Here is a 22867-nt window from a genome sequence, read left to right as displayed (position 1 = left end):
TTTTGATAGAAAGTTAATTATTAAATCCAAGACAAAACGTTTTCTACAGCTAAAGTAATAGTTCAAGATATTGTAAACAGGAGCTAGAATTCAGTAACTTAGTGCCATTTGGAAACTATAGAAATTTCTGTGCAAACAGTTGGATTAAAAGCAACTATATTTGATAAAACAAATTTTAATAAATGATAAAGCTTTGTAAATTAACACAATAGAAAAGATTGTTTTGATTTCTGAAATTCAACTTTCTTAAGTGCTGTTTTTTTCTGTTTCACAGGCTCTCCATTAAGTTTTGTGAAATGTGTTTTTTCTAAAACATGTTTATAAAGTAAACAGCTAAGTGTTAGCTTAGCAGCCATTCATAAATAGAATACAGTTTCTAGTAAACAGCATGACAAATTTACTGCAAGAACTAATGAAAGTAAACATTCTTCAAGCAAGCTAATGTTTATTCTTGTTGCATAAATGCTGCTTCCAGGGTTTATTAGCTAAGCTAACTTCTAGTTGTTTGCTTTAAAATAAAGGTTAGCATTTATTTTAACAAGTTTCTTTAAGGTTTAACTGCTCAAGAAAGAAAATTTACTCTGGATAAAACTGGAAATTACTCTTGGCTTAAAAAAAAAAAAAGAAAAATACACATCAGAACAGCAAAATAAACCTGATTCTATAATGCAGATTTTATTAGCTGGGCTAACTACTAGCTACACTGAGCTATCGTTAGCTAACTGGGTTAAAACAGTTGATCATTTCTCTTTAATCTAATAGAAAGACCACAGTAACTTTCAAGTACCTCAAGCTTTCCTTTTTTATTATTATTTATTTATTTATTTATGGTTTTGAAAAAAATCACTGTTGTTTCCTTGTAAAATAATGATTTACATTTGTGTTATAAGATTTTATTTCAATGAGATTCAACCGAGTTTAAACAGCCTAACGAAAAAATGTAATTGTTTTTAGCTCTTTTAATGGTGTTTTTAGATAAAACATCTCAAACAATTATATCTTGAGACAATTTGTTTATCTTTTTAATATATTTATTAATTTGCGATGTAAAGGCTTCCTGGCACAGGTTTCTTGACTTGTAAATTCAGCTTGTGTTTCTGTTTTGATTTTACTGTGTGAGTTTCAGTCAAGGTGAATGTTGGGGAATGGATTATATCAGCTAAGGTCTTTATAAAAGCACACGTATAAACCGGTGCACCTGTCTGAAGAACTCTTCCATCAGGCTGTGAGTCCAGTGGTGGTGCAGCGGCCAGGCTTTGGCAGGATGACTGATGTCTGCAGCATGAAGCATCAATGACAAAACTTTCACTTTGTCTATACTGGAAAAAGAGAGAAACAAAAAATATAAACTATATTCTGTTAAAGTAATAAAAGAAACACTTTATTAGTTTAAAATGACCCCAAGACTGTGTGATAAAGGAGAAAATCTGCCTCACAGTGTGTTATTGTAGGTGAATATTTTTGCCTGTTTTATTTTGTGTTTGTCTGCAGAGAGTTGAGTCGTCAGAAGAAAAACAAGCAGAACCAGCGTGTTGACAGGCTGATGACAGCGTCTTCCCCGAAATCTCATCCAAGCGTGATGTGAGAAGCGTGACAACCACCCCCTTCCAAACCTTCAGCATCTTCAGCAGGACTGACAAACACACAGAGGGGAGCTGGACTCTGATCGGACTCAGTATCATTCCTGTGAAAGCCCCTACAGGGACATGCAGGCAAATCTGGTGCAGCAGTCTGCGGGACCTTATGTTGGTCCGTTTCACCAAACTCCCACTGATGATCTGGTCATCTCTATGAGATAAACCAGCCTCACACAGTCTGCCAGTAAGGGATGCTCACATATTTTTTAAACTATAATTGGAAGTTTGAGTGCTAATAGGTCATTTCTGAGGGACGAACGCCAATAATTTGTTGTACATCCAGAATGCGGTACAGTATAGGAACCCCACAATGCTTTGTACTGAGTCCCCCACTGCACACACACACTGATGCGTAACCTTACAGTCAGTCAGCATTGACATTACATGCAGTTGACACTAAAAAGACCAAGAAAATGACTTAGACGTTAAAGTACATTTTGTTATGACTTGTCTTGTGGCGGTGACGTTACCAGCTCAGGAAACCAAAGACGTATAAAAGTGATGCTTTGTGGCACCTTTTACCTTTAAAACTGATGCAGTAGTCTTTCAACCAGACAAAAACATTTGATAAATTTGCTAACATGCTGAATTAAAAATTCTGTGATGGACTGGCAACCTATCCAGGGTGTACCCTGCCTCTCAGCTGAGGGCACCTGGAGGGGGTTCCAGTCCCACGGCTAGTCTGTATCTTTCTGATGCCTATGTAAAGTTTGGTGGTTTTGGCTTTGATATGATGCTCACTTCTGGATGGTTAAAGTTATTATAAAGCACAGCTTCTTTAAGATTTCTGAAAACTAAAAGACAGATTCACTAGAGGAAGAATGATATATTTTTATTATCACTTATATTATCGTTATATAGACACTTTTAAATCCAGGCTAAAAATATTTCTTTTCTCATGCGTCTACACGTGAAATCTGCAACTCATCTAGACTGATAATTATTTTTCATAGTTTTGATTTAATTTAATTATTTACATATTTTACATGATCCATAAAGCACTTTACTTAATCTACAGAAACCTTGCAGGTGTGAAACCTGCTTCTATTTTCTATTGATAAAGACACAAAGAATCCACTTTTTCTCATTTCCAATACACCATATGTCACATCCCTTTCTAAGTGATCAAAACCTACGGATGAGGTATATGCCAACTCACCAGGCATGGAATAAATAACTTGACAATGTGAAAATATTTCAAAAGCAGCAACGTCTGTCTCTGAGCGCAGACATGCAACCTTATAAATAAAGAAAAGATCATTTCACAGGATTGCACTCTGTGAAATTGACAGGCTTCTGTGAATCCATTTGAAGCTGTTTTCCATCAAACAATAAAAATTCTGGTCACAGTGGTCTGGTCAGATAAACTTTTCTATGAAATGTAATTACTTTTACAAAAGACTGTTTTCATATTTGTTTAAAATCATTTGATCTAAATATAAATTCACTTTTAAAATGATTGCATACAGTATATTGAATGTTCTAATAAGATGTTTCTATATTTTCTCATTGTGATTAGATACCAAATCATTCCCCCCCATGACAAAAAGGTTATCATCCGTCCATCCATCTATTTTCTATACCACTTATTCCAATTCAGGGTAGTGGGGGTAGCTGAGCATATTAGCAGGCAAGAGGCAGGGTACACCCTGGACAGGTCTCTAGTCCATCACAGGGCCAGATATTATCATAATAAGAAAAATATCTGGAGTCTTGGAACACACTATTATCTTATTAATACATATATAGAGAGAATTCACAGTAGTGATGAAATTCAGAGCAGCTAAGCTGTGTTTTATATAGCGGCTGAAATAAAGCTGGAGTCGGAGGTACTGACCCGAGTGTCTGTGTCAGGGCGTTCCTCATAGTCTTGATCTGTTGGAAGTGGCAGGACATGTCGGTGGACATCACCATCTCTATCACCAGTGACCTCAGTTCCCTGCCAATAATCAATATACACCATCATTAGTGACCAGTTACACTGAGAAGACCTTCAGTCTTGAAACAGCTCATGTATGAAGTTATTATATATTCAGTCTTGTGTAGCGGTTGCAGCTGATGGTGTCCAAACATTAAAAAAAAAAACTAATTGGTTCTTTGAGGTTGTGGATGATCAGGCAAAGTTTAATAATGGCTTTTTGAAATTCAGCATAAACATTTGGTAAATGTGCAAAAGGTTGATGTAATTTTCTTTCTAGAGATTAAGAGATTGCTGTGTGTGGGTTTTTGTCCTTTTGAAGGACTCAAATTCAGAAACTTTATTGATTCTGACCAGCAGTTCATATGCAGTCATTAAAAGAATATAAATAAATAGAAAATACAATAAAGCACATTCAGACAGCAGTAAAACAACATCAGTTTTGAGTCACTTGGTTTGTTTTGCTACAGGATGCTCTGGTCCAGATGAGATAACAACTTTGGTTCATTTTTAGTTTGAAAAAGACATTCCTATGGTTTGCTTGTGTCTGGTAAATGGGAGTAAACTGGCCAGCTGCCAGTCTGTAGACATCTCTAAAATTAATACTTAGATATCTGCTAGTTAAAATATTTCATTCAATGCTTTAATAAATCTGTGTAATACAAAACTTCACTTCTGAGAGTTAAAGTAATAAAATTACTTCTGAAAACCAACCTGTAGTCCTCACATGATCATGGAAGCCTACCAGATATCATGGTGATGATGCTGCTAGTGTTAATGATGAGGATAATGTTGTATTTAAATATTTTACTGGTTTAATGCAGAGAAAAGCAAGAAATCTGATTAATTTTATAATAATTTGTAGTTTGTTTTTTAATCTTTTAACAATTTTTTATTCTTCTATCAAGTCAGTACCCACAAGAAGACAAACATTTGCCTCCACAATTGAAATTGGTATTGTATAATTCAAAATTGTACATTAGTTAATCCTATAACAACTTAATTTTCTGAAGAAAATAGGCAACAAATAAATTTAAACATTTTTTTAAATTTCTTAAAACTGTCTGGAAAGTACCCCAGCAGCCACAAACATGATACTTGCACTGCAGCATCTCGGTTTCTTAAACCTCCCAACATGACTATAAGCTACTCTAAGAGCTTTCTGTAATTTAACCACAAGTCTGCAGGATAGAGCTGCTACAAGAAGTCAGCTTGTTGTCACCTCCGCCAAGGTGGAGGTTATGTTTTCAGTGGTGTCTGTCTGTCTGTCTGTCTGTCTGTCTGTCTGTCTGTTAACAACATAACTCAAAAAGTTATGGACGTATTTTGATTAATTCTTTTTTCAGGAAGTCTCAAAAATGAAATAAGGAGCAACTGATTTGATTTTGGGGGTGATCCGGATCCCCGTCAGGATCCAGGAATTTGTTAAAGATTCTTTACTACTGGGAGACAGGAATAATTTTACCATTACAGCTTCTAACTCAACAGATAATGCCCACAGTCATCATCACAAGATGACATCATGGTAGATGTTATGATCCAACATTGTTTGACCCGGATCATGTTGATATTCTGGATCTGGTGATCCAGAAGGTTCAAAATTTAGGGGGTACTGGGTTGGCTGTTGGACTTTTTGGGGTTTTTCTCAGGTGAGTGACCCTGTAACTTGGCAGAGGTTTGCATTCTTGTAATAAAACTTCCAATAAATTTAGCCTCATTACAGATTAATATATTTGATCATTTTATAACTATTTATTTTCATTAGTTCATATTACATATGGCCCTTGCAATAAACATGTTAATCCACACATTGTGTGATTTCCCTCTGAGTGGTAAAAGGTATTGATATCGGTATTGATGAAAAGGTACAATAAACTAAAGGTGTCGTATCCAAAGAATACCATTTCTAGTAAGTGGGCCAGATCTGGGCCAGAATTAAATTAATTGAGGCCTATATTACAGCAAGTTCTGGCTTATCTGGTTCATTTAAAGTGCTGATCATCATTTTACGTTAGGTTTTAGATGTTCCTCATAAACACATGAGTATAAATGTGTGTGAAAGCCAACCTCCAGTCATCCTTGTTAAGGTTGACCAGGATGTTCATGTCCTCCTCTGCCATCAGTTTGTAGGCGGCGCTGACGTGATGATTTTCCAGCACCGACCTGTCGTTGTAGAGGATGGCCACCTCCGACCTGACAGACAGAGACACCGTCCAATCAGATGTCTGCTGCAGCTAATGAAGCCACATCCAAGTACATTTTCATTACCACAAATCTATTTAAAGACACAACTATTCTCTTGAATTATTTAATTAAATGCGAGTGTGAATTTTATGAGTTACTAGTTCAGCTCATTTTTACATATCTCAGTCATATCTCGTCTTACTGTCCTTTCTTTTTTTTTTTTTTTTTTTTTTTTTTAATTTTAATGACGACATGCCGTTACATTGATCGTTCATGGAAAGTTAAAAGATGGCTGCACCAGATTTAACATTATGCTAATTTCCACCTGCAGTCATCAAAGTGCAAATATTAAACACAACATAAATACAACACAATTGACTTATAATACAACAAAGTGCAAGATCAAATGCTTTGTTTAAAGTGTCTAAACAGTTGCTTCTACAACAGCTGATGTTATTAGAAAGTCCATATAACAGATAGCTATCAGCTGTCATCCTTTGGTACCTGGTGTGGATGTGGAAGTTGTTGGTGGTTCCTGTGTGTTCAAAGTCATGTATCGCTGCTGCAAAAACCATCGCGAGAATCTCCAACTCGCTGAGCCAGTGCTGTAAACACACACATAAAAAGACAGAAAGCAATATCTGTTTGTATGTGTATAAACTTCCGTCTTTATTAGAACAAATGTGAGTCTGTGACAGTGACTGTTCTGTTGTTCAGATTAGAATAAACCTTAGGTCGGGAAGGATTTAACAAGCATTATTGTGATTGTGTGTGTGTTACCATCAGTCCAGTGTGCAGCATCAGGAAGTGGGCGGTCTGCGTGACGTCTGCAGCGTGGATCAGGTTGTGGTAGGGGTTCCTGTGTTTGCTATAGCCACTCTCCAGAGCCTCAACAAACTGCACCAGAGCCTGCACTGGGATCTGAACACAGTACTGTGGCTAGTACAGATACTAAAAATATTTATGAAATAAAAATCATGAGAAAAAAACCTCCCCAGCTACACATTAAACATTGAGTGTAGCTTTATTTGAATCAAGAGATGAACAATCATCCAAAATGCAGCCAATGCAAAACTGATTAACTTCAGAAGAACACCAATTTGAGACCAGGAATCAAAACGATTAAAAGAATATTTCTTTCACAAGGTAAAAATTATAATTTTTTCAGACTGTTGGCAATAATATTGAAAGGCCCAATAAAATCAAACCCCTTAATCTGCCTCACACATGAAAATTTGTTATATCCTGAAAAAAGTTCACGGCCAGAAACTAATTTCATGTCAGATTTTCAGTTTCTGCAGAGCTGATGAAGAATTCAATTAGAATTAATTAAGGTTAAAAAACAATGTGGTGAAACACAAAAAATGTGTTGAAATCTTGAAAATATCAAGTGAAAAGCCTTTAAATGCAATATTATATGATTTAAAACGTGTGTTTCTTGTTAATGAGGCAGAAATCATAAACTGCATCAAAGCTTTTTTCACATGATGAAGATGGAAGGACTTTCCATCTCCGTTTTAATTTGTACATCCTCATTTCCTCTACTTGACTCCTCTTCTCACATCCTACTCCCTCCCAGCAAAGGTGTGAGCAGGGGTGGGTAATGGGGAGAGAAATCCTAGTTTTGGAACCATTTTATTAAACTAATATAGTATATTGTATAATATTAACCCAATAAGTATATAGTATAATATAAGTGTATTTATTCATAGTGTATTTATGTATTTCATTTTATCTCTCAGATTAGCACTTGTTACAATCTATATCTTCATTTTTAGTTTAATTTACAATGTTTAGACCTCAAAGACAACAAAAACACTTAACCAAGTGAAACTGTGAGGCACAATAATATTAATACTTTTCAAATCTAAAGAAATCTGATATGCGATGGACTACTTTTCCTTGGATGAAGTACATTTATGGAAATAATTGGACCTCACCACCACTTAACTTTACTTTAACTTTTGCATGAATTAAGTGAACACAATAAAAATTCATGTCAAGCTTTAGAGCAGCTGTTTGTAGTTTTTGCTATCTAGCTAACTGGCTGCCTTCTTTATCATTTCATGGCATGAATGATTTAAAAGAATTTCTGAATTCTTAGACCTACACACCTGCAGCTCTTAACAATATTAAACTGTGTGTACCCTGAACCTGTTGATGAGGTCATATCGGGTCAGCAGGTCGTAGACCAGGAACTTGAGGGCGTGGTCTCCGGTGGCTTCGTGAAAGGCAAAAACATCAAAGGACCACTGATCCACCTCCTGGGAAACATTCATCATTACACTATAAAATAACATCCAGCGTGGGGCTGAGCAGGATAAAATCATCAGACTCAATTATTGTAATGATGCCTTCTGCCACTAGGGGGCAACATTCTAATTATGTTTGATCACTCAGGAAGGAAGTAAAGAAGCAATTAAACGAATGATTGTAATTATTTATTAGCTTACAATTATATTTGAAGTTAGACCTCTTATGATTCATGAGTTTCAGGTCATGAGAAGCATAAAACAGCGTAATTATAGATATAATTAAATTATTTTTCTAAGTTTGCACAGGAAGGCCTGAGGAGGGAACATAAATCATGATGCACACCACTAAATCTACATTACTGTCTCCTTCCATCCCCTCTTCTTTCTAACCTCACTTGTCCCTTTTATCATCCCTACCTTTACCTGCCCTCCTTTTTCTCATCTTTCTTTTTCCACCTTCCACTTTTTCATTATCTTCTCCGCCTCCTGCTTCCCTCCCCTTTCTTATCATTATTCTCTTCAGATTTTTCTCCCATTCACCAGTTTCTAATTTCTTCCTCACTCCTCCAGTTCATTTTCCCCACTCCTTTCCCATTTTTTTCTCCTGCCCCTCTTAATTTTCTTCTCCCTCCTGCCCATATCTCCTCCTGTCCTTCTCAACATTCATCACTTTAACTTTATTTCTACTTTCCTTCTCCACACCATTATTTCCCCGCTTTTTATTACTTTTACTAAAACTTTTCCGTCAGTGTACTTCACTGCCACCTCCCTACATCCTCCTCTCTATTTTTCTGTATCTTTTCTTTTTCATTGTTGCCTTCCTATTTTCCTCCTCTGTCACATCCTTCCTGACTCTCTGTAACTTTTACAGTCCTTTTTCCTTCTATATTTTTTTTGCATTCTCAGGTTTTTGCTGTAAACAAAACTGCTTACAGTTCTCTCAACTATTTCTTTTCCTTGCTTCTAACAGAGTAAAGGGTTTAATACAATAACATGTCACATCTTGGCTTTTTTTTTGTTTGTTTGTTTTTTTTACCTTCAGAGCTGTCAGAGCTGTGGGAGGGTAGGTCAGGCCAGCCATGTTGGAAGTCCTTCTGTACATCCTGTCACACACACACACACACACACACACACACACACACACACACACACACACACACACACACACACACACACACATTTGGATAAAAATATCAAACACCAATCTCACACCTATATAGATGCAAGCAGTGGCATGTAGACAAACTCCTCACTCAGACCCCCTCCAGTTGCCCTCCTCCACAGTTTGTGACCAGGATGGATTGTTTGTTGCCGTGGCAACCGTATTCTAAACACATGCGTAGACACACACAGACTCACATGGAGTGAGCGCTGCCTTGGCGCAGCAGATATTTTTTGATTTCATGCATCATTAAGCCGCAGTAGATGAACTGATAGCGTTCTTTCACTGCGACTCATTTACACTCTAATGATATTGAAGCTCATAAGTTTTCCTATATGTTCTCCATCCTCAGTTCATTCGCACGCTAGCGTCATTACTTTGTGTTCGACCTCTTAATCACATCTGCGGGGAAGTAGATGTTTATTTAGAAGAAAATCTACTTTTTGTTTTTCTGTTCTGTCTGCAGGTGCTCCAGAGTGCTGCTAATGATAAAAAATACACTGAATCTGATTGAACATTTAGTAAGTGTGTAAATTTGCTTGGAGATTGTTGTTCTTCCCAGTAAATGACTTTGGGTCATTAATCATGCAGTAATAAACTACAGTTGCATTAAAAGAATTTGCGACCTTTTATGGTTGTGAGAGCAACTGCAAGTGAAGTGTCAAGATGTGGTTTATTAGGGACACAGTGGCATAAAATGAATTATTTTCTAAATGTAACCATAACAAAGCCCATCTGTTGACAAAGAGGAAAATATATTTAATATTTGTGTGACTCCAGATTACTGACACTTGGGACCAAGATTGTAAATTGTGTTACAAACGTGTTGAAAACTTGCCTTTAAGATTGCAGAATATCAATAAGGTCAATTTTTGCTCGACACAGACGACGGACAGTTTCGTTTCATCTCGTGCATTGTTTATGCTCATTATTTGGTACTTTTTGAGGGCCTTGCAGATCCGTCACTTGATGTAGGAAACAGAGCAATACCTCTGAAAACCATGGGGGCAGTGTTGAGCAGTTTAGCTGACAATCGACCAGCGAAAGAAACAAACCAGAGAAGAAGCAGAACGCTGCACGAGTGAGTTAGGTGTGTTGGGTGGTTGCAAACAGCTTTTTAGTGGTGCATGTCGCCACCAACCGGTGTCAGAATGTGTAACTGAATTCTCAACTCAACACTGCCCACTAGTGGATGAACTGACTTAACAACCATGGCAATGTAAAAGAAGTATGAGGACAGTGATAACGTTTGAAACAGACATAAGGGAGCATTATCAAGAGAAATCTTTAATTTTGGGAGATTTTGATTAGGAAAAATATCCCTTCAGATTTACATAACAAGAACAATAAACCATGGATTTGATGTTAAATAGCGTACCTGATGTCCCATCTCCATTTGTTGTTTTATAGCAAACTGTTCAGTTAGGCGAACCCAGTAAGCTCATTTACATCTTTATGATTTATCCCAAAATTAAAATTAAATTTTTAAATTAAAATGAAAGTTAATTATCTCATTCCCATTTAATCCGTAGCACAACTTAGTAATTAATGTTATGGTCAAGGTTTGTTGTTGCTCTTGTATTTATTTGTGCCAAAAAGTCTCTTATGCAACGGAATTATGATTCCTATATAATGCAGCTACTGTGCAGGACTGCAAATTTTTCTGCTGGATTTTATATTTACACTACCGTTCAAAAGTTTGGGGTCACTTCCCTATTGAATCCCATTGCAAAGTGACCCCAAACTTTTGAACGGTAGTGTACCATTGAAAATGTAAAGTACTAAATAATGCATGAGGAGACCATAGTATAATTAATAAGAATATGTTGGGCTTCACTAGTAAATTACTTCATTACTTTTAGTTAGATATCTTTGGATCTCTAGGAAGATTGTGAGGCTTTCTTTAAGCCCATGGTTTCTCTTGTCTGTGAGAAGAATGATAAGGTGAGGATCATTTACTAATTGCTCTTGGTTGGAGCCTGAAGATGCATTGGTAATGGTTGTCCGCAGTTTTACGCATACTGACAAGTGCAGTTCCTCTTGTCATGCACCAATACCTTCACATCACAAATAACTTAATGTAAGGAAAATGTACATACAGCTAACGTTTACCTCTCCACAAATATCCCGGCTTGCACTGCATGGACAATGCTTCTGAATCTTGGCTTCTCCTCAGGACGACGTTTGGACACACCCATCTTCCTACTGAATGTGCAAGCCAGCCAATCGCGTACTTCACTGGGCACTGATTCAGCCTGCAGGTCGCTGAGCTCATCCTCGGTGTCCAACAGTCGCCTGCAGAGCAGAAGGGCACAATCACAGATTGGATGGTGGAGTTTTATTTGCTGCATATCCATCCAACAGCCCACCTTGTCAGCCTCACCTGGTCTCATCCGTGTAAACAGTGTCCAACATGGCAGCAGCGAGTTCCAGGTTCCTGCGGAGCTCCTGCAGGTCCACAACGCCACGGTCCATCTGCTCCAGGACCCCCTTCAGTCTATGGACACCAACACATATTCATGCAATCAGTACACTAAGTCATATGAAAAGAAGATTGTTGTTTTAGCTTTTATTTCTTTATTTAAGTTTTAAGCTAAAATTGTCAAGATGTCATTTTAGGAGAAAATTAATCTCAGTGTTACTCATTTAAATTAAATCAGAGGTTCTCTTTAAAACTGAAGACTGCTCCTTCTCAGAGTGGAGTTGACTTTCTTCAAACCGCTTTTATTGCCTTACATTTGATTTGGCACTTCTACCATCGGTAAACTCAGTGGTGTAGTCTACGTGATACGCAGGTATACGCCGTATACCCACTAGAAAATGTCCCAAATGTCCGTATAGCCACTAAAATATGCGCAAAGATACGTATCAACATGGTTTTGTGACATAACTTTCACTTTCCCGGTTATAAATTAGCCACGAAGTCGGCCCGTTTAGACCATGAGGAATTCCGTCAAATGTGACGTTGAGCCGCAGAGGGAAAGCAGCGTGGCCGTCTGTCCTGATGCTGAGCTGCGCTCCTATCAGCTGGTGGCTGGTTGCTAGACAACCGCGAATCAAAGAGTAGCGCATGAGAAGAGGCAGCAGCAGAAAAAGATTTTTTTATTATTATTATTTGTTTATTTATTTATTTATTTATTGGCGGTACGAGTAGTTAGTGGAGAGAGAACGCGGAGGAAAAAAAACATGAAAAAAACACAGTTTCAGTGTTTCAGTAAGCTGCTGCTACTTGTGCTGTTTCCTGTCGATTCAGGGGACTCTACAGTTACAGTTCAGAAAGGAGCCTGATGACCGCAAAGAGGCTGCCGCAGCTTCTCCTGATGGAGGAATTTAAAAACAGGCATTCATGGTTAGAGGGGAGAAATGGAAAGTTAGGTAAATGTTGGACAACATTTAAAGCTGGCAGAAGCTATTTAAATGTACAGAGTTAATGCTAGATTTGCATGTTATTATAGTTAAATAAAAATAAAGAAAACCCATAGTCATCTTAAATATCCATTAATTAAGACACCTTGTACACCATCAGATAACTTATGTGTGTTATGTGTAGTTGTCTCATTATTCAAGCTATTCCAAGAGTGGAATATTTGCCTCTTTATTTTTTCATGAATTTTTATTTACTGAAAGTGCATTTGTCTTGTTCTCTCAGTGGCTGTTCAGTGGTTAATTAAAGTGCAGCTGCTAATCAATTCACATCAAACTTTATTTATAAATCGCGTTTCTTGCCAAAGACAACACAAAGAGCTTTACATGATGAAAAAAATGTATGCATATTAAAGTAAAACAAGCCTTCACACACCAAAGTATATGACATAGCAATTTAAAAACACACCCATCATCGTTTCTCAGTCACACAGACATCCACATACATGCACATCCACCCACCCACTTCCACAGAAGCCAGCACAGCAACTACCCAGATCAGGGCAGGCCAGAGTCCACATCACAGCTGTCGGACTGCAGTGCAGGACCCCCAGCCACTGGGACAAGGGCGATCACCACGGCAACAACCCCCAGCCCAAGCAGGCAAAGCTCCTCCCCATCAAGAAAGGAATGACTGTTATACATCTTGTGTTGTTTACATTTAGATAACACATAACCTGTCTTTCATGATCTCAGTTATGTGTGGATGCATAATTTAATAATTACTGTGGTGCTCATTACCAAAGTATACATTTAAGAGCAGTTGCTGCTTTGGGAAGGGTGCTGCAGGACAGATGTTACACAGGACGTGATGTATGAGGGTGGAAGGCAAAAAATCAGAGTATACCCACTAGAATAAGTTAGACGACACCACTGGGTAAACTGAACTTATTATCTACCCCAATAATCTACAGTAAAATACTGTTATTTTCTCAGCTCAACCCAAGTGTTTACCCCTGTGTATTACCCTGCCTGAGAAGTGGTTCAAAATGTCCCCTAAGAGACAGCTTTCTTTGGACAGGACTTTTATTGATTCTTGTTTCCTTTACTTAGCAAATTATGGATCTGTAGTTAAGGCTGCTCTTCTCATGGCATGCTTAAAATGAGTTTGTCTGATCCAGTTTCCACAATGTTTTAGAGCCCCATGTACCTCAATTTATCAATTACATCTGTAGGCAAGTTTTTCTCCATCACAGTGCTATCTAGTCAGTAGTTCTCTGCTGGAAAGTTGAGGCAAAGCTATATGTGCAACAGATGAATGAATACGCGTTGATCAGTGGTACAGCCCTCCCACGAGTCAGTCAAATCATCCTGAGTTTGAGCTCAATGCTGCTTTAATGGAAATATACAGCTCAAGGAAATCTGAGTTGCCTCCTGCATGCTCAGGATGGGGGATTGGATCGAAGATAAGATTCGATTCAATCTGTTGATTTTCCTTAACTAGGCTATTATTTATTATGAATTGGCTTGTGAATGAATGAACTGATTTGTCTGTAAAGTGCCCTGAGATGACATTGTTGTAAAGTGGCGATATACAAATGAAACTGAACTGAATTTAATTGTGTTTTTGTGCAATTAGTGCTGTTTGTCAGAACAGTTTATTATTATTATTGTTGTTGTTGTTGTTATTATTATTATCATCCTCCTCAATACCCAGATTTTCAAGGAAACCCATTCTTTAACCTGACGCATAACAGCAGCTTAGACAATATGACACGCTCCTACTGTGCTGTTTTATGCTTTACTACACTGTTCAACTGTAGATATATACTCTACATATGTAATGTCTTTCCATCTGTTATCTGTTTCTACACTTCACAGGAGCAACAGCAGCCCTCAGAAATCCTCGTTGCAGACCTGCCAACTGACTGATTCTCATACTTTTCACCCACACAGCTGCTGTCCCGTTCACACCACAGAACCAGAACATGAAAATCTGCTTCCTCCAGATGGACACATGATGGCACTCTGCCTCCTGTCAATCATTCAGCATCACCACTAAACAACTTAAGTCTTCTCTGGGGAATGTCTGTCAAACAGACATTATTCCATGTGTTTCTTACATCAGTTAACACTGGCCTAGTTTTGATAGCCATATATCCCAAAATGAACCCCCAAACCTTACTTTTAGACTATATGCATAGCCTGTATGCTGTAGGATATTTATTCAAACCCTTGAAGTAAAGTATATTTGATCTAAATCAACCAGTTGTTAGACGTTGTGTATAATTTGCAATAAAAACAACAAACCAACTGAGCTTCAGCTGGTTATGTGAAGAGCAAAGAAACTGTTAGCCTTAGCCATAGCTAAAGCTATACTGAACTTTTCCAACTTATTTTCAAATTAATCCAATTTAAAGCGAAAACATCTAAGAAATTTATATTTCTGAAGAAATGTTTTCAACTGGAGAAAGCAGTTGATAAATCTAATCATAATAAAGATAAGTCACATGCAGAGTAAACTAAATGTACTAGCTTAGTCTTAGCTAGCTTAATCTAATTTTCTTGCTTTCATTTACTTCTACTAGATCTAATCGGCAAATATTAAACTTTTTAATCCACAACAAGTGTTTTAACTTAGTAATTTTAAAACTAGCAACAGCTTTCAAAGTGCTTATTTATATTATAAAGCTATGCCTCAGCTTACATTTAGCTAGCAAACAGTAGAGACATTTTTATCTGAAATTCAGCTATGAATTTAGGCTTTTGCCTGAAAGTTAATATATGATGAACTCCATGAGATCTCAAGTAATTCTTTTTGTGTAAAATAACTAATTTCTAATGGATGTCCTGTATTTCTGTGTAATTGGGATCTTTTATTTGAGATTAACCCATGTCTTAAAAAGAGAAAATGTGGGAATAACCACAAATACAGTTGCAGTCTTTTATATAATACTAAATAGATGTTTTATGCTTCAAATATTTCTAAATACTGTTTAAAAAAAATAAAAAGAAAAGAAAATGTATGTCTCATGGTTGCAGTTTCTGTTTTTGTGTAGATGTGTGCGTTTGTTTGATTGCTCCTTGTTTGGTCCGATCAAATCTTCAGCTAACACACCTGTGCTCCATTTACTCATCAGCTCCAGCTGTGTTATCTCTCATCCAGTGTCGGGAACATTCTTTCATCAGCCACGGTGGCAGCAGATGCTCTCAGGCCATTTTGTAAAAGTCTATGTTTTTGCTCTTTGTGAACTACCACTGATTAATAGGATTTTTCTTGTGCCTCAGATTCAATTTTATCCACCTTCCTGGCAGTCTGCATGCTGAAACAAGCCATCTTCTTCTCTGCCAGTTCTCACCTACAGCCCCCCCCCCATCCCCAAAGCCATTCCAGGCTAAATTCTCCAGCCTGATCAGGCACTGATTCACTTACCCTCCTCGGTGCAGAATTGCTCTGCTCAATCTGCTTTCAGCTGTGTTTGTTGCGTCCCTGCTCTGCATCTGCAATAATTCCCTCAGCTTCTGTCCAGGGTTTGCTGTTGTATTTCCAGATTTCACTTATAATACATAAATTACATACTAAAGGAATATTTTCAGTGCAGTGACTTTAATAAGTTATATTTTTGCAAAGGGGCACTAGAATTTTTTCTCTGGATAGTTTAATTCACTGAGTAGGAATATGGTTTTGTGAGTGTGTTTAGGATGAAAGGATGGTTTGACAGTTTACAACAGAGGAGATTGGTGACAGGGAAACTGCTGCTGCAAAGCTTTCTTCTGTTGTCATGGCAATCAAACACCTTCATGTAAACTGGATGTAATCTGTTTAGTTACCATGGTAACCTTGGAGTCAGCGTGACAGAGAGCGAAAGAAAAATTAAATTAGTAATGAAGATAAACTCATTTTCCTGGATAGTAATAGTAGTTGTAGTAGCCTGGGGCATCAGACTGTTTACCCAGGGGCTACCACAGGGGCAGTACTGTCAATATAAAGGTTAACTTAAGATCATGTTTATTATCTTTGTGTTTTACCCTGGGAAAAATATGCATGAGTGGTATAGAGGAATCTAGAAAAATACCAGCAGTAGTCCCTCCATCATTGCTGTAGTGGCATTTCCATGAATGTCAGAGTAGATGAGAAGAAAATCCCACTATTTTCTTTACAATATGAAGGAAATCTGGAAGGACTTGTACAGTTCTTGGCTGTTCAAACAGCAGTGGAAAAAAAGTGATTTTGAAGAGCACAGACTTTTACTTAATAAAGATTTTACCTGTCTGACACAAGGGTTGGGCAGTGGTTCCCGCTCTTTGTCCACCGATGGCAGTGGGTGTGAATCAGGACAGAACATCACTAAACTTGTATAATGATGGGGGAAACAGCAGATTTTATTCCCAACAACAATGGCACAGTAAATTTTGGTGAAGCTGTCAATCTAAAACTAAATTTAACATACTGATGTTTCCGTTGAGCTTAACATGACAAGAGATGGGGGTGTGGTGTTGCTGAAAGTAGATGGCTAATTTGGGACATAGCGTAATGAGATACTGTGAACAAAAATGAGCCATCTTAATATGATTAAAAACACTTAAATTGACAAGATTCAAACTATAATCACTTGTTAGTTATTAAAAGCTGTTTCTGTCAGGTGCACTGGTGTCTAACTAATATAAAAACAGAATGAATTTGAGATCACCAGATAAGATGCCCTCTTCAGCAACTTTTGACCACTGTCTACACTGTCCACGTCAGCAGGCTGTAGCAGATGCGAGGTAATCAGTGAGCATCGGAGCCCTCCAACATGGTTTAAACAAGGGCCCAAGAATTTCCTGCTATGCTTGGTGGTGGTGAGAGTAGCACTAACAGCAGCAGCACCAATAGCTGAGTAGATATCCCCACCAGTCAGTGTTCCAGGTAATTGTATGAGTTGGCAGCTACAGGAAATAAAAGTTAAAAGTAGTTGAAATTTTGTTTTCAGGTATAATAAATGGTATATGTGTTGGGCAGCACCAGGAGATTAATTGAAGGTTCAGCCAACAGTAAATGGCAACCCACCGAGCTGTGAGTATTTCAGGGAGTGTGTGGGTGAATAAGAGGTGAGAGTTTTATATTTCTTTTGTTCTTTTTAATTGTTGACACCTACATGTCTCTCTGGGTATCAGGATATTTTCCTCTTGTGATATGATTATATGTAATAAGGGGGGATGTGTTGAACAGGAAGAAGCTGCTCAGGCGTCTCTTCGTAGATCATCAAACTGTGCTTGATGGACTGTGTTTATTCTTTCAGACTGATTCAGAAAATGACAACCACAATCCCAAATGTCTAATTTAAGAAAATGAAAAAAGCAACACAAGCTGAGTGTGTGTGCAGAAAGAGACGCAGTGAGGCGAGACGAACAGGTGTGTGTGGGAGGAGTGAGAGTCTGCTTTGTGTTGAACTTCAAACTGAGAGTTTCCTCTTGTGTTCTGGAATTATTAATGTTGCACATCCACAGTTTGTGCTGTTTCCTGAATGGGACCAAAATGGTAGTTTAATTCACACTGTTTACTTATTGTTGTTAAAGTCCAAAGCTTCATATTTGACTATAGACAATGCGGTTTCTGTTTTGGCTTAAAAGAGCAGCTAAAACTACAAAATATTCTCATTTACATTAAAATCTAAAATTCTAAAAGTTATTTTTTATTATTGTCTTTATAATAATTCTGGTTATGAAGTTTATTTTCATTTATCTGTAAGCCCACAACTATGTATTGTGTATTCATACAAATTATATTGTGATGGTCGGATGAATGCATGGATGGAAAGGATGTTTATTAATGATATATTTCCATATACCACTTACGCCTTTTGTTCCTGCAATAATTCAAATCTCTCTGAGGAACAAATAAGAAAATATTCAATAGTCACTTTTTTTCAATGCTTTTGCATTAAAAGTGAAATTTTTTTTCCAACCAAAAATGGCTGCAGCACAGGTTTTCTGTTGATTTACCTAATTTATTGGATCATTAGAGTATTTGTTTGATTTAAACAGCTGTTTGTTTTCTGTCAACAAGCAGCAGGGATGGAATGAATGTGCTGAAATTGTTAGATGGGTCATTCTTTTTTCTCCTCTCAGTACTCAAGCAACTATGTATTTATTAATATTATGTATAATACTATACTAAGTAATAATATGTATGTAATACTACTTAAAGCTAACCTTTTCTTTTAATGTTTTTCTTAATATCTAAACTGAACCACGTGTGGTTTTTATGCCAACCAACAAAGCAAATAAGTAGAAAAGTAAAAAAAATATTTTCCCAATGCTCGATGGGGATGAACGTGACGCTTCTGTGTGAGCATCCATTATGTGATACCACCATCCACACCACTGATGAAGCAGATGTTATGATGTCATCATTTGAGGAGGAAAAAGTGGGCATAGAAGGATCCTTGAAAATGAAACTGTGATAAAAATGATGACTTTATGTCTTAAGAAGTGTGTGTGTGCTCATGATTTCAAACAGACATGTAGCAGTTTTGGAGTTTAAAAGTGTCTGTGTGTGTGTGTGTGTGTGTGTGTGTGTGTGTGTGTCTTACCTCTGTGATGTACTTTTATATTTCTGCCTGTAAACACAGAAAAACAGAAGTTACTTTAAAAAGTTAATCAAGGAGTCTGAACCAATCGTCTGAAGTATCACGTTCACAGTAACAAAGTAAAACTGGTCACATTAATTAACGACATGCTAGATATTTTTTTTTTTTTTTTTTTTTTGCATTACAGATCAATGAATACATTTAATTTTCCACAATGAAAACAAGGGAGGTGGCTCAGGCATCTGGTCAGAATGCCTACTGGGTGCCTCCCTGGCGAGGTCCCACTAGAGGGAGGCCCCTTGGAAGACCAGCGCTGTGTCCGAATGTGCACCCTACTCCTTACATCAGGGGTGTCAAACTCCGGTCCTTGAGGGCCAGTATCCTGCAGGTTTCATTGTTTCCCTGATCTAACACACCTGACTGATATTAATAGGTTATTATGAAGAAGTTGACAAGAAACTGTTGGATCCATTTGATTTTATTCAGGTGTGTTGGAGCAAGAAACAACTAAAACCTGCAGGATAGCAGCCCTTGAGGACCAGAGGTTGACACCCCTGCCTTACATAGTGCCCTAAATAGGGGTCACGCTATTTTATAGGGGTGTCCAAATGTCTAGAGAGAAAAAAAGCAGTGGACTCAAATTTACCCATAATGCATCTTGAAAATTAGTGAGCATAGATGGTCACTAGACAGGTCAATATAGACCACAATGCATTGCAGGCAGGACATGGCGCAAGGAGGCGAAAAAACATTTTTTATTGAATGGATATGCAACAAAGAATAAAATACAACACAAGGGATAAAAATAAAAATATTTACACTCAACTTTTGATTGGATTTGGAATGACATATTGACGCATGTTATTGTTGCCGTGGTGACTGCTGGTAGTAACGTGGTCTGCGGCGAGGAAAAAATAGGCATCTTTGTGTCCGAATCCCCAAGAGAATGAGTGCACTATGCAGTGCAGCCCTATGTAGTGATCGACGGGTTAGGGAGTAGGGTAGACATTCGGACACAGCCCAGGACACGTTGGAGGGGCTACATCGTTTGGCTGTCCTGGGAATGCCTTGACAAAATTGGCTGGGGAGCGGGAAGTCTGGGTTTCCCTGCCTAAGCTGCTGATCCATGACCCAACCGCAGATGAGTGGCAGAAAATGGATAGATACAAACAAAACTAAAAAAGTTAAACTAAATTACATAAAAAATAATAAAAAAATGTCTTTAAAACAATAAATCAATGAATTAATCTGTATTTTGAAGTTTGGTTGCATTAATCAAGAAACTACAACTTCTCATCTGCTTCCTCAGTTGTCCAAAATTTCGGAAAATCATTTATCTGTTTAACCTTTAGCACCGCTGATAAGGAGAAACGTCTTGTATTCAGCATATTATTGTATTAAAAGACAAATTTATAGACCTTGTTCACAACAGAATTAGACAATGAATTACAACAAAGTGTGAGATAAACTGGGAAAAAGTAAACTAAATGTAAACGGGATTATTGTATTCAATAAGACAGAATCATTTTGTCAAAGGATCGACTAAAGCCACGCTCCATGTGTATTTTTAAACAAACAGAAAGGTTCATTTCAGACTCGACTCTGTTTGCGTTTTTCTACATACTGATGAAGTCATTTGAACACTGAAGTGTGAAATTAAGATCCGTCCTTGCTGGTCTGTGTTAATGCTTGTGTGCTGCTTCGGTTTTATTCTCTCAAAATCTATCAATACACCTTCTTAACAGACGTGAGGGTCGTTTTTTTTTATGCCTTTTCTCTGTAACCATGGTAACCCTATACAACAAAAAGGGCTTCAGTGGTAGCCTCAACCTGAAATGAATCAGTGTCCCAGAGGGACATTTCAGTGTTGTAGTAGACTAGCGTCAATGCTTTTTGAAAGTGGATGTAAGATGTTTATGTCCAAACAAATAAATGGTAAATCTGAAGGTAAGGTGAAAGTAATAAGTTTTAAAGCTACAGCGAGTTGATAATCAAAGTTTGGTAAGTTTTCAACACATTCAGAGGTCGCGGCAGCAGCAGTGGCTCATGGAGGCGGTTTGGGGTACTTTAAACATTTTAGTGGCTGATTGCTGTAATTTGCATCTGATTGCTTCCCCTCTGAGTCATAACTCCACCAAACATGGATACACACAGGCATGATACATTTACATTCTGCATAACTCACACAACCCGGGAATTACATTATTTCCTGTGTTGATGATAAATGAACATCCATAAACTCACTTCGTAACCACACAGAGAGAAAAAGGCAGCAAATAAATCAATGAGACGTTTGTTTGTATGCATCTAAATTTAACTTCTTATCCCTTGATTTTACCCTGAATAAGAGTAAGACAGGGACCAAAGTCGGACTCACAAATCAGTGAGAATCCACAGAGTCAGTTTTACTGTTCCACAGACCCAACAAAGCAGCTATTTTTGGTCCTGGGTTTGAATCTTCACTCCATCCATCTTCTTCTCTCTGAATACATTTGTTGCACTCCATTTCCTTTTCCCATTTTCTAATTCATTCATTCACTCCTGCAGGCACAATGGCTGACACAGAACTCAAGCTCCACATCTTAACTCTCTTCATTATTCCTGCCTTGTGCTGAAGGGGGATGTGGATGTTCCCTCAATAAAGTTACATCAATTTAATGTTTGGTAAGCTCACAAGTCCAAGTAAGCAGACAAACTCTGATTCCCCTAAAAACATAGAAGCCAGAGGGAGTTTTTTATTTGCATCTAAAGAAGGAGTATTTTCTAAATGACTTCCCTTCGTTTTATGACGGTATGAAGCTGTTTCACATAATCATGATTTGTGAAGCACATAGAACGTTGCCGGTAGGTAAGAGCTGCTGCCGTGCTATGATAAAGATGGAGAACAAATTAATGAGTTTCTATATTTGTAGTGACAAACCATTTGTTGGCTTCAGATTCAGGTGCAGTGGAGCGTAAAGGCTGGAGGGGCTTCAGCACTAATTGTAGACCTGCAGGATGACTGTGGGTCAGCTGTGAATCAACTGTGAGTGCCTTCAGCACAGATCAACTCCCTCCTGCCCCTCAATTAAAACCGTTAACAGAAAGAAAATCCCAGCCTTTGTTTGCTTTGTGTTGATTTTCATATGTCACTGTCATTTTGCATTTCCATTGTGCACCTCTTTAATGTCTTTTTGCTTCTAATTGCACTTGTTTCATGTCATTCGGTAGACATTTACATGACTTATCATCGTTGTGTCACTGTGTATTTATTTTCTGATGCATTGGCGTATTTTTCTTGTCACTCTGATTTATTTTTCTTGTGTCCTGAGGTCATTAAAATATTGTTTTGTGTCTGATGCTTGTCATTTAGTGTCTTTTGTAGTCATGAGGCTAATCTTTTGTAATTGTTTTGTGTCTAATCATTTTGACAGAAACTTTTAGGGAATCAGCAGCAGCTTTCTGGATGACTCTGCAGTCCACAGATTAATTTGTGACTGAAGGTGTAAGGACTGGGTATGTAAGGAGCATCAACCAAAGGTTTAATCTTGCTCATTTATTCAAAAGTATACGCTCAGCAGCCACGTTATCAGGTCCACTTTGCTAGGACCAGGCTGGATCCCATTTTACTTTTAGAACTGTCTTAATTCTTGGATTGATAGTTTCAAGTTTCAAGTTGTTCATTCATCACATGCACATGGCAGTGAAATGCAGTCGTACATGCATCTGAGGCTGTACACACATATTTACCACCAGTAAAAGAAACAACACAATAATACATTTAAAAATAGAATAAG

At 37.6% G+C, this 22867-nt stretch overlaps 1 protein-coding gene across 1 annotated transcript in view; it reads right to left on the bottom strand.

Moving 5' to 3' along the window:
• Positions 1 to 22867, bottom strand: part of pde1a (phosphodiesterase 1A, calmodulin-dependent) — a 41562-nt gene that overhangs the window by 6269 nt on the left and 12426 nt on the right. The window contains exons 2-11 of the mRNA XM_042001621.1: positions 19095 to 19121; positions 11540 to 11653; positions 11269 to 11451; positions 9031 to 9097; positions 7887 to 8003; positions 6520 to 6660; positions 6244 to 6344; positions 5623 to 5748; positions 3475 to 3576; positions 1199 to 1319 (exon numbers count right to left, since the gene is read on the bottom strand). Coding sequence (XP_041857555.1) covers positions 1199 to 1319; positions 3475 to 3576; positions 5623 to 5748; positions 6244 to 6344; positions 6520 to 6660; positions 7887 to 8003; positions 9031 to 9097; positions 11269 to 11451; positions 11540 to 11653; positions 19095 to 19121 — 1099 coding nt within the window. The remainder of the gene's footprint in view (positions 1 to 1198; positions 1320 to 3474; positions 3577 to 5622; positions 5749 to 6243; positions 6345 to 6519; positions 6661 to 7886; positions 8004 to 9030; positions 9098 to 11268; positions 11452 to 11539; positions 11654 to 19094; positions 19122 to 22867) is intronic.

This window comes from Melanotaenia boesemani, chromosome 12 (assembly GCF_017639745.1).
Source record: "Melanotaenia boesemani isolate fMelBoe1 chromosome 12, fMelBoe1.pri, whole genome shotgun sequence".
Classification (NCBI taxonomy): domain Eukaryota; kingdom Metazoa; phylum Chordata; class Actinopteri; order Atheriniformes; family Melanotaeniidae; genus Melanotaenia; species Melanotaenia boesemani.
The sequence above is the reverse complement of the archived record's forward strand: the minus strand, read 5'-3'. Positions and strand labels throughout refer to the sequence as shown.